At 39.1% G+C, this 10,605-nt stretch overlaps 5 protein-coding genes across 8 annotated transcripts; 1 reads left to right on the forward strand and 4 right to left on the reverse strand.

Annotated features, from left to right (window-relative positions):
• On the reverse strand, positions 41-3,449 carry LOC104757201. Of its 2 annotated transcripts, none has more exons than XM_010479928.2 (8): positions 3,050-3,449; positions 2,753-2,956; positions 2,166-2,651; positions 1,598-1,708; positions 1,097-1,282; positions 576-806; positions 366-486; positions 41-269 (listed from the first exon to the last, which is right to left on the reverse strand). In XM_010479928.2, exons 1-8 carry the CDS (start codon positions 3,413-3,415, stop codon positions 151-153), a joined length of 1,824 nt encoding a protein of 607 aa, XP_010478230.1. In that variant the 5' UTR covers positions 3,416-3,449; the 3' UTR covers positions 41-150. The 2 variants fall into 2 exon arrangements, with proteins under 2 accessions (XP_010478230.1, XP_010478229.1); XM_010479927.2 differs by having other exon boundaries at positions 2,166-2,654.
• LOC104757203 lies at positions 3,558-4,562 on the forward strand. Its single transcript, XM_010479931.2, has 2 exons — positions 3,558-3,937; positions 4,377-4,562. The coding sequence occupies exon 1, from the start codon at positions 3,584-3,586 to the stop codon at positions 3,908-3,910; it is 327 nt and encodes a 108-aa protein (XP_010478233.1). The 5' UTR covers positions 3,558-3,583; the 3' UTR covers positions 3,911-3,937; positions 4,377-4,562.
• On the reverse strand, positions 4,615-5,499 carry LOC104757202 (ras-related protein RABA1i). The gene is made up of 2 exons (XM_010479930.2): positions 5,147-5,499; positions 4,615-5,075 (listed from the first exon to the last, which is right to left on the reverse strand). The coding sequence occupies exons 1-2, from the start codon at positions 5,365-5,367 to the stop codon at positions 4,640-4,642; spliced, it is 657 nt and encodes a 218-aa protein (XP_010478232.1). The 5' UTR covers positions 5,368-5,499; the 3' UTR covers positions 4,615-4,639.
• On the reverse strand, positions 5,807-8,585 carry LOC104757204 (snRNA-activating protein complex subunit). 3 transcript variants are annotated; one of them, XM_010479932.2, is made up of 11 exons: positions 8,491-8,585; positions 8,062-8,366; positions 7,911-7,977; positions 7,757-7,812; positions 7,557-7,620; positions 7,268-7,356; positions 7,085-7,175; positions 6,876-6,968; positions 6,624-6,749; positions 6,266-6,526; positions 5,807-6,197 (listed from the first exon to the last, which is right to left on the reverse strand). In XM_010479932.2, exons 2-11 carry the CDS (start codon positions 8,256-8,258, stop codon positions 5,922-5,924), a joined length of 1,320 nt encoding a protein of 439 aa, XP_010478234.1. In that variant the 5' UTR covers positions 8,259-8,366; positions 8,491-8,585; the 3' UTR covers positions 5,807-5,921. The 3 variants fall into 3 exon arrangements, with proteins under 3 accessions (XP_010478234.1, XP_019094214.1, XP_010478235.1); XM_019238669.1 differs by having other exon boundaries at positions 8,062-8,286; positions 8,491-8,584; XM_010479933.2 differs by lacking the exon at positions 8,491-8,585 and having other exon boundaries at positions 7,911-7,951; positions 8,062-8,143.
• LOC104757205 (GDSL esterase/lipase At1g28610-like) lies at positions 8,588-10,549 on the reverse strand. The gene is made up of 5 exons (XM_010479934.2): positions 10,166-10,549; positions 9,853-10,068; positions 9,553-9,701; positions 9,178-9,454; positions 8,588-9,089 (listed from the first exon to the last, which is right to left on the reverse strand). The coding sequence occupies exons 1-5, from the start codon at positions 10,437-10,439 to the stop codon at positions 8,803-8,805; spliced, it is 1,203 nt and encodes a 400-aa protein (XP_010478236.1). The 5' UTR covers positions 10,440-10,549; the 3' UTR covers positions 8,588-8,802.

Consider the following 10,605-nt stretch of genomic DNA (forward strand, 5'->3'; position numbering starts at 1 on the left):
TTTTCAAAGATCATGTTATCACTGTCTTTACCGGGAATAATAAGCTCAAGGCATTTATATTTCATAGACGCGAAAATGTTACAAACAATAAATCATATGCTACAGATATTGTAAAATCTCATCTAAAGAGACAGGAACTTGGGGATATGGTTATTGTGGTAATAATGGTCTAACCAATGCAAAAGGACGCTCTGAATTTACAGACATTAACAATTCCAACACAACTACATTTGTTGGAGGGCGACTTTTTAAACCAGGCTCAATCAGCCCTGCAACAGAAAGAATGAACACATCATCGTCATACACTTAAAAGGATAAGAATGGCATTGAACTTGAGGAAATCGAAAGAAGAATCATGGATTTACCAGGCGAGAGTTTTTTTCCTCCATAAAGTTCTTTAGCTAAAGGATTAGCAGCCCAGTGGTTCACAGCAACACGGCTTGTTGGTTGGAACCCTATAATTTTACCTTCAGGTGATAAAACTACCTGCTTCCATTAAAGAACCAGACAAGGAAATCAATGAAGATGAAGTAGTAGTCCACTTAAAGAATTACACTCATCACACTTCAAATTACCTGGTAAGTAGCGATATCTTGCGCAGATGCCTTTGCATCTTCATTAAGTTTTTCCAGAAGCGAAGAGCTTGTAACGATGTGATCTTCAACAGACTTAGCTCTGCTGGTTTCTTTCAAATAATCAGGTACTTCCCCAATCCAGGCACCTATACTGCTTTCTAGGGTTATCTCCCCCACCCAGTTGTAAGCATCCTTGAGCTTGTTGACGAGTAATCCACAGAATGAATCCAACTACTCATTTAAAGTTTCAAACTTTAGTTTTCGAAAACAATGAAACTAAAGACTGATAAATAATAATTCGTGGTTATCATTAATCTCAGTAGAGAGTCCATACTCCCACAGGAACCATAAACCAATAACATGAAATATCTAGACCTTGCATTGTCTTTGCTTTATATATTATTTGGATGGTTAAGATTGATATAATCAAGTGAACTAGAGCTGTTCTGAAAAGCTATTTATGTCTACATGCATTCGCTAGCCTACACATCTATATGAACAAGTGTTTTTGAAATCCATACCTTAGAGGAATCTGAAGATTGATGAGACAACAACTCACTCTCGGACCATATGATATCTTGGCTTTTTCCAGGATACTTTCTCTCGCCTTTTTGAGGAAAACAGAACTGAGCCGCAGCACTAACAGCAAGAAGAAGAATTCCACTGGCCATAGTGACAGATAGGATTTTCAACAAAGACAGTCCTCTCTGTCAATAGAGAGTAAGCAAACCACAAAAAGTTATCAGAAGTTTCAGTGGAAAAGCAACCAACACTAAGTCATTAAGCCATTCTTCTTACATCACAACATTTCTCCAACATAATGCAGCAAACTCTAATAGCAAACATGAATTCATTGAGCAGTCTGAAAACATAGTTCAGCAGGAAACCGAAATGAAGCACACTGATTGAATAGAGCAAGTGATTTATCAAGGACTGTCAATTGGCTCTGACTACATACAAATAATCAGATACCAAAGATCCAGAGCTTAAAAATTGGCGACATCTCCGTCCAATAGTTATACCTTTTCATTGGGTAAGTTTGCATAATTTCGAGAAACATCACATGGTAGCTGTTTTTTGGGAAGTGAGTATACATCTTCAAAGTACATATCCAATGCTTCAGCCAACCCAACCTAAAGAATTTTATACAAGTGTCAGGAATGTAGGGGATATCATGAAAATACCGTGCGTGGAAACAAACATCTTTGTCACCATAGAGCATGTAAAATGAAGCAGTACAAGAAATTTTATTGCCCTAGATCCAATGATTGATAATATCTTTCATCCTGCCACACAATCTATCAGCATCTCCTTGTTGTGTGTATAGAAAAAAAGGATGACTACACTTGTGACGGATTCTACACTGTCTAAGACATCCACCAATTTTGAACAATATCCAATATGGCTCCATATTATCATATACAACCAAGAACAGCTATGAGGAATAGAAAATGATAACTTAGAAATGTAAAATGTATTTTCAAACTATTTAAAGGGGGAGCCACACTACCATTCCCAGTCCTACACAAAGCATCAAGAACAAAAGCCTAGATGGGTAGGCTACATAAAGAAAGAGAAAAAGTCTTATACCATTTGTGAGTGAGTTAGAAGAACCTCCCACTTATTCTCACTGGACTTTCTCCACCCCTCAAGCTTTAGGTCCGCAAGTATTGTAGTATCAATCTCTAGTCGATATGCAGGTAAATACTCACTTGCCCAAGTACTAAATCCAGGGCCACCAATTTTTTCCAACTTCGAATTGGCAGACATGTTCCACCACCGACTTCTTTGCCTAGTGTCTGCAAGTTTAAAATTCTCCTCCCTTGACTGGTAATACTCAAGCAAGTGGTTGGTATTCTGCTCATCATCAAATACCTTATGAAGGACGACTGAGCAGTCTCTTGAAGCAATCCTCCTGTGTTTAGAAAACCACTTCAAAAAGGGAAACTTAACTTTTCCCAGATAATCATCAAGGAAACTCTTCTCAGTGCTTTGAAGAGCGGAGATGCATATAACTTCTGCAATAACAGATATAGCCCGTTCATCGGATGAGCTAAGAGTGAAGGATGTAGAAACCTGCTGAAACGGGAATGAATAAGACAACTGAACCTATCAGTATCAAATTCCACTTGCAGGGCCAGTAACACTAGAAACATGACATCAAAACGAAGTTAAACCTCTCGAGTGTTTTCGAAATCTCCCATTTCTCTTTCAGCTCCAGGTCCAAATAACACAAGCTGAAAGTTCCACAGCTGTCTCAAAACGACTTGCCTAAAAGTCATAGCAAGTATGTTCTTGGACAAATCTCCACCAGAAAGATCCTCGGAAAGAGACCGCCGCAGCTTTTTAGCTCGCTCTTTAACTTTCTTAGTAGGCAAGAACTGTTTCCAAAAAAACAACAAAAAAAAAATGTTACCTTTAAATGTCAAAACTCAATTGCTGTAATGTAGAATCAAATGCAACCAGAAACTGACCAATCTGGTTGACACAGTAGCCTTAGGATCAGATCCTCCGGGGAAAACAGTCTCGACCACCATAACAGGGACATTCTCACGAAGATGATCATCGGCAGCTTCACCACCGTCAGCAGAAGCCGCAGTTAAAGCCTGATCAAAAGCTACAGTACCAACGAGACTGAGCCGAGCTGAATTGTTCTCGTAAGTCCTCACACATGGAAGCGCCTTCCCATCTGATTCCGCCACGAAACGGAGAATGTCCTCCTCCGCTGAAGGATTTTTAGCAAAACGGATAAAAGACACGAAGCTTCTTCTCCGATATGGAACAGATTTGAAATTTCTGGAGGGAAAGAGAAGTGAAGAAGAAGAAGCAGTAGAAGCCATTGACGAACAGATAAAAAATCCCTAAAACCCTAAGGGGGAGGTTTGAGGTAGACGAAACAACTAAAACGGTGTCGTTTCTCGTATGTGAAAGTGCCACGTCACATTATTTGACACGTGTCAGTGTCGATAGAGTTTAAAGAGAACCATTTCAACGAAACAACGACGACAATGGCGGAGGAGAAGAACACTACTTCATCGTCGGCGGAGAAGAAACCGACGCCGGGGATCGGATCGGGTTCCGGTGGTAAAAGGATTCCGTATTATAACCCACCGGAGTCGGTGAATCCGGATCAGGCGACGCTAAGGGAGCAGTGGAAGTTCGCGATTCGGCAGTATAGCAAATGGTACTCTCACGCTTGGGGGACTGCGATTCTCGCTGGAGGACTCTTCTTTGGACTCGGTTGGATCATCAAGGGCTCTAATCCTCTTCCTTCTCTTCAGTCGAGTTCTAAGCCTAAGCCACCTCCTCCTGGACGCGAGGACGAGAAAAAATGAATGATTCTGTGTCTGCGTTTTTTACTGGTGAGATTCATCTTCTTCAATTTTGAATATCTCGATTCTTAGGTTTGAACGAATTTATCTCAGACTAGTCTAAGTGTATTGTAATGCCATGCCTCATAGATTATGCTTTGACTATAGGATCAAAGGATTAGGTTCTTTTGCTACTCACATCTGTAGAATCCATTACTATGTGCTCTTGTTAGTTAGTTCCATATTCGTCAATCTTAACTCGTTGATGAGGTTTCTGCAATTGGATTTCATAAGTATTAAGTATTTTTGGATAAATCCTGAGTTTGTGGGTACACTCAAGATTCTGTAATTGTTCTTCTTCTTTTATGTCTTTAGGTTTTGTGTCATTACCACGCAGTTGAAAGAAACGTTTCCAAGCACAATTTTTGGACTTTTAACACTCAAGTCCATTGAAAGAAACTGATGAGGCTGTTTTGACCTCTATTTGCAGGTTGTGGAAAGCATGATGAGACGCGAGATGGAGCATCAACAATGACACATCTTCATGTATATTACGAAGAACATCGATCGTTAGAAGCAGAGAGAGAGCAGAAGGCAAGAAATTGTAGAGTTAAAAACTTTAATGTCAGCTTTGTTTGTCTGATAATTCCAAGAATGTATACAAATTTGCAGGAAATTAATAAAAATGTTGATTTTGAATGATACAAAAATACAAAGAAAGAAAAAAAAGAAAAGAGAGAGAAGTAAGCTTGTCTATGCAGAGCAGCAACCAGGTTTTTTAACAGCTGAGATATCATCACGGCTTCCGACGTTAATCATCTGTCCTTTAGGCAAAGCAGTGGTTGGATCATCTCCAGCTTCAAGAGCCTTCTTGCTAACGACTCTGTAAATCTGTGTGAGAACTTCGGTGAAAGCGTTATCAACATTCACTGCTTCAAGTGCGGAAGTCTCCATGAAAAAGGTATTCTCTCTCTCAGCAAATGCCTTTGCTTCTTCTGTTGAGATGGCTCGAAGGTGACGAAGATCAGCTTTGTTACCTACGAGCATGATCACAATGTTTGCATCCGTGTGGTCCCTTAGCTCCTTTAGCCATCTCTCAACGTTCTCGAATGTCACATGACGTGTCACGTCGTAAACAAGCAATGCACCAACGGCTCCTCTGTAGTAAGCGCTCGTGATGGCTCGGTACCTAATTTTAAATTTGATTTTGTCATCATACAGAACGTAAACAAATTTTCAAGTAATGATAAGAGTAGATACCTTTCTTGGCCAGCAGTATCCCAGATTTGAGCCTTGACAATCTTATCATCGCATTGGATGCTACGTGTTGCGAATTCAACACCGATTGTCGCACGTGAGTCGTGGCTGAAATCATTTCTGGTGAAACGAGATAACAAGTTAGATTTTCCGACGCCGGAATCTCCGGTTAAAACCACCTTGAAGAGGTAATCGTAATCGTCTTCTGCTCTATATGCTCCCATCTTCTATCCGAAGGTTAACCTCTTTGTTTATGAGGTTGGTTGTTCTTAGTTAAGACGATAATATCTAATAATGAAAATGTATTTGGCTATTCCAAGAACTTGGGATGACAACGAGAGAAATCCCAAAATGCGTTTTCTTATTTCTTTTGGTTCTAAAACATAAGTTTTATTTTCTCTTGTTTTTAACGTTTTCTAAATTGGAGAAGCTACCAATTTGAGTTATGAATGTGGGAAGACAGCGAGAAGAAACAGAAATTTAAGGAACCTCCTCTACTTTTTGTTTTTTAAAATTAGGCTAAACATAAACATTTCTAAATTTCTACCGCTTAGAAACGAATGAGAGTTTTTGACAGAGGCTAAACATACACGTTTCCGGTTTGGCAACTTTTGTTACACATGTCAGTTAATTCTGTTTCAGTTGTTATAAATTCCCATTTGGTTCAGCATAAAATATATACTCCTAGTAACCCATTCAAGTTAAAATACTCATCATGTTTTCAGTTTGCAACTACAACTATCTTTTCTATTTAAGGATTTAGCAACAAAATTTGTATTCACTCATGCACATAATCATATACTGGGAAGTCACAGCCAAGAGAGCCTTCCTCCGAGTGTAAGAGTGCAAGACAAACATCACAGAAATAACAAGGATTCTCATGTGCCCACTTGTTATCCACTGCAACCTTTGAAGCTCTATTTATCTTGCAAACGCCGCATTTCTGAAACTTGGGCTTCGATCGAAATATTATAGGGTAAGCTGTTCTGCTCTGAACATCCTCTGGATGACTCAGCCTCATGTCCCGTATCACTATCATGTGCTTGCATTCTCCCTGTTCTCAGTTTAATCAGTAACGTTTTCATAGGATGAGCATTAAAGGTTACAGAAAAGGGATTTTACCTGATGACAGTAGAGATAACTAGCTCCGACTCTGAATCTTAAGTCACAGAAGCGCGTACTCTGCATGTTTGCAGTTTTGAAACGAGGTACATCCATGGATTTCGATTCACCTAGAACCGCTTTCTGCTTTTTATGTAATTCCCCGGTTAGAATGCATTCCCATTTTTGAAGAGCTTCATCTTTCGAGTTCCATATCCAATCTAAAATAGGGTAGCTGTAATCTTTGACCGATGAGTTTCTTGAATCATTGTGAAAGACATCCTAGACAAGCAAAAAGCAACTGGTTCAATTAGAAAAGAAGAAATTAAACTTATTTTAGTCATCAAAAGATAAGAAAAATGAACAGATGAATTCTTACTTCTATGAGAAAGTATCCAGAGGGGTTATACTTTCCAGCCTTTTTCATCACATGGTCTGTAAGACAGTGAATCTTGTCTTTCAATTCAGTCAACATTTGACGTCCTAGAACCAAAATTTCTTGGGTCTGAACAAAACAAATCACACAGATATTGTAGTAGTTAGCACAATTCAGTCAATGTTATTCAGACTTCGATTTCTCCAAAAAAATATGCAGAGTACATCAAAGGGTTTTGACAGAACCATGCAGTACCTTAACCTTACGACTGTTATAAATCTCAACACACAAAATGACTTCAGGATATAGCGTATCCACTTGTCCCTGAATGTCTGATGGCTTCACTTTCTGTTTACATAGCACGAAGATAATATTTAGCAGGAGGCATGATGAGTTAAAAAAGATGTTTGGACTAGCATAGCCATAGCCAACACTAAACAAAATTGCAGGGGGAAATAACTTGCCGTGTAATTGTTATATATGAACTTAAGAGATTTCATCTGCTCATAACCGTCTGGAAGTGCAGCTACATCTTTACCAGTTTCACAAGTTTTGCTGAACAAAAGTTAAAAATCAAAGAAACATAAGCATAAAGCATACAAGGTTACATCAGCAAACCAGAGACTATGCAATAGTAAATCACAGACCTGGAGCAGTGCAGCCTCACAGCTGCCTTATCCTCCTCCTGCTTTTGTTTAATTTTGGCAAGCTGCTCGACTTTGGCAAGATAAGCTTCCTGAAACCAAAAACATGACCATATCAATGTAAATTCAATTAAGCATAAGCTTGACTACTACTTCCATCATTCCTTGTTGACCCAAAGCCAGTACACTAGTAAAATCCATGTAAATTTGGTATCAAGTGATACTAAACACATATAGCTATTGATATAAACTAATAGCCAGCCATACCAAAAACCATGTTAGATAAACTTACATCAGTCTTTTTTTCTGTCCGCTTCTTTACCCCAGTATTCTTTACAGTCCTCTTCCTTTTTGCACTGCAGTAGACAGGAGAGGTAACAGTTTGTTTTCATTCTACAATTGTATATAAGTCAACCTAACAATTAATGTTATCGCAGGAAGACAGAGCATTAGATTTAAAAAATAGAAAGTCTGGGAATGAATGATACATACTGATGAGAGGCGTTTAAAGACTGTTCGAGCTCCTTTTGGGAAAGGTTTTCATCTTCCTGCGATAACATCAAGGCCCAAAGTTGTCACTCAAACTCCAAAGACAGCAAAAAGAAGAAGAATACAAATCCATATAAAGGATGATTAGGCAACATACAGGAAAGGCTTCCTTCATAGCCATCTCAGTGAGTTCCTCATCTGTATAAATCTTGAGATCATCAGTTCTGCAACAAAATCCTCCCAGTTACATATATCTTTATATGTATTGTTTTCTCATTGAAACCAAGGAGCCAGAGGAATATACTTACGAGACATGAGAAGATGATGAGGGAGATAAATGAGTATCCAAATCCTCGAGTAGATTGAGAAAAGAAGAACGGAACTCAGGGACTGTAGAAATGTTTCCAACCATGTTTGGCAGATAAAGGGGTCCTCCTCTGGGTACCAATGAAGTGGTTGGTCTATGTTCACTTCTCTCGCTCTCGCTCTCGCTCTCACTCTCCATTGTTGCTCCGTTTGCTTTCTCTCTCTCTCTGATAGCACCAGAGACAGATGCCGAATTAAAGAGGAGACGAAGACGATTACACTTGAAAGAGAGAATTTTGATCGGTCTCTGAAATTCCCAGACGAATTGATACTTTTAGGTTTCGGATTTCGAATTAACAAAACCCAAATTCGCTAGACTTCAGGAAACTCTAAAATTAGGGTTTTAGAAGTAGAAAGGATCGGGATTTTACTTTAGTCGATGCAATTAAAGAGTAGAGACTGAGGATTGTTGCAGTCCTCCATTGTTGAAGGAGCTCGTCATCGTCGTGGTGGAGAAGAAGAAGAAGATTCGAAGTCTCTGAAGGAGAGACTATTTTATTTATAATGTAACCCGGTTTAATTGTTAACCGGTGATTATTTGCCTTACTCGTCGATTAAATCATTAAACCGGAGTTGTAAACATAATATGGGCCTGTGTCCCGTTATACACACACACTTCTTTAAGCAAATTTCTTCTATTTCAAGAAGGTTTTGATGAGAGAACAGCTGCTCTCAAACTCTCATCACCTACTACTGCTAAAAGAATACTGTTTATCTGCTGCTGGTCCGTTGTTGATTTCAAAACCGGGGCAAGACCAGTCGTAAGCAGGAATTGTGTAAGGACCCTTGAGGAAGCCCATCGCGATCCATCGGTATGCAGATTCCGTCAAATGAAAACCATCCCAATGCACGTACTTTGAAGGATCAATACAACTATCAACGTTTTTAGTCCCACACCAACTCATACTATTGAAGTTGTATGGTTCTCCTGTTCCACAACAAGCTGACAAGGGTCGTCCGCTCGTGAACCCTGTTCATAAATATGAATCGGTTTGAGAACCTTTAGTTTTGAAAAAAAATGGGTAGGTATATAGATTCAAAAGAGTTGGGGGTATAACCGAATTTGGCCGGTTCTAGGAATATACGTAACAAGGCATTGTAGTAATCTGCGTATAGGATTGTAACATGAGGGTAGAGTTTCTGTACTCGGTTGATTTCTTCTTGAAGCTCCTTGTTGTGGTATTCTATAAACTCGTTTAGCGACTTCAAACATCCGGTTAAAGGATCGTATTCTTCCTTGTTTGATATCCAATACTCTGTTAGAAACGCTGACCAGCATCCTATTGGGAAGTCCGCAGGCACCATGATGGTTTTGCCTCCCATATTGACCAAATCCTTTATATATTGTTAATTCTATTCATATTCAAGATTCACTCTGACTGATTTATGCAGAGATTATTAAACAAGGGTTTATATATGAGAAAGAATGGTACCGTAATCACAGAAGACATAGAACTGATCACTAATGGAACCAGCTCTTTTAGCTCCTCGACGGTTTTACCAACCAAGAAACCATAGTTATAATCGTTCCCTCCAATCTCTCCAACGATAAGCAAAGCATTTCCAATCATTTCTCTGCAATCTATAAGGAAAAAAATCACTACAAATGAGTTTGTAACATTGCATCTCCGAGGACAAACTTAATGGTATCTTACCGGGAATTGGATTAACACTATATATATATGATGCATAAGAAGCAAATTATATTCACAGAATAATAAATTATTCATTACCTGCAAGTGAACCACATATATTTGGTAAACTCTCCTTGAAGTTCTTAAACTGAACTCCTAAACTAACATTGGTGTAATGATAATAAATTCCTCTGCTCTCAAGAACTGATTGTTCTAACGCGGTTGCACCCGCTACAGCGAAATTAACCCCTTTTCCAAAGCTTGCATTTTGAGATCCGTGGAAAGGAGGCAGGTACGGAAGCCCCAAAAATTCAGCTGTACAAGAGAAAATTTGAAGAATCACTTTAAAGGGTTTCATACTCAAAATCTAAAAAGTCTATTTTCAAGACTCTTAGTAGAGAGATTAAATTACCGATGAAGTCGATGATGAGGCGACCATTGGAGTAACGACCGGTGGGAAAGTGGAAGAAGGTTTCACCGTATGGTGGAAATGCGGAGTGAGGAGGATTGTCAGCGTCGGAGAGAGCGAGCAAGTTTCCAGTGTCGGTAATGGAATCTCCGAAGCTGATGATCGATTTGAACTTCCCACACTGTTTTACTTGTGAGCTTACGACTGTGGTTAGCATAGTGATTAGGAAGAAGGTCCTGGTGAGTTTCTTGAACAGATAAAAATGTGGAGACTCCATCGAAGAAGAAGACTGGAGAAGGAAGAAACCACGCAAAAGCAGAGCAATGTGTAGTTCAGCAGTGTTTGGGATATTAACTGTGAGGCTAAGGGACTGTGTCTCGCTGTATACTCGTAAATTCAGAAAGTAACGTTCAACGATAAAATATCTTTTTTTTTTTCATGGA

This window comes from Camelina sativa, chromosome 17, assembly GCF_000633955.1.
Source record: "Camelina sativa cultivar DH55 chromosome 17, Cs, whole genome shotgun sequence".
Lineage (NCBI taxonomy): Eukaryota > Viridiplantae > Streptophyta > Magnoliopsida > Brassicales > Brassicaceae > Camelina > Camelina sativa.

Coding starts and splice junctions, on each gene's coding strand:
- LOC104757201 (XM_010479927.2), bottom strand. CDS start 3,415: ATGGCTTCTACTGCTTCTTCTTCTTCACTTCTCTTTCCCTCCAGAAAT. Junction 1,283..1,597: donor CAAACTTACCCAATGAAAAG/GTATAACTATTG, acceptor CTCTATTGACAG/AGAGGACTGTCTTTGTTGAA. Junction 487..575: donor AAGATATCGCTACTTACCAG/GTAATTTGAAGT, acceptor TAATGGAAGCAG/GTAGTTTTATCACCTGAAGG.
- LOC104757203 (XM_010479931.2), top strand. CDS start 3,584: ATGGCGGAGGAGAAGAACACTACTTCATCGTCGGCGGAGAAGAAACCG.
- LOC104757202 (XM_010479930.2), bottom strand. CDS start 5,367: ATGGGAGCATATAGAGCAGAAGACGATTACGATTACCTCTTCAAGGTG. Junction 5,076..5,146: donor GATACTGCTGGCCAAGAAAG/GTATCTACTCTT, acceptor ATTTAAAATTAG/GTACCGAGCCATCACGAGCG.
- LOC104757204 (XM_010479932.2), bottom strand. CDS start 8,258: ATGGAGAGTGAGAGCGAGAGCGAGAGCGAGAGAAGTGAACATAGACCA. Junction 7,176..7,267: donor GTGAGGCTGCACTGCTCCAG/GTCTGTGATTTA, acceptor ACTTTTGTTCAG/CAAAACTTGTGAAACTGGTA. Junction 6,969..7,084: donor TCATATATAACAATTACACG/GCAAGTTATTTC, acceptor CTATGTAAACAG/AAAGTGAAGCCATCAGACAT.
- LOC104757205 (XM_010479934.2), bottom strand. CDS start 10,439: ATGGAGTCTCCACATTTTTATCTGTTCAAGAAACTCACCAGGACCTTC. Junction 9,702..9,852: donor TATATGTGGTTCACTTGCAG/GTAATGAATAAT, acceptor TTTTCCTTATAG/ATTGCAGAGAAATGATTGGA. Junction 9,090..9,177: donor CCTAGAACCGGCCAAATTCG/GTTATACCCCCA, acceptor ATTTATGAACAG/GGTTCACGAGCGGACGACCC.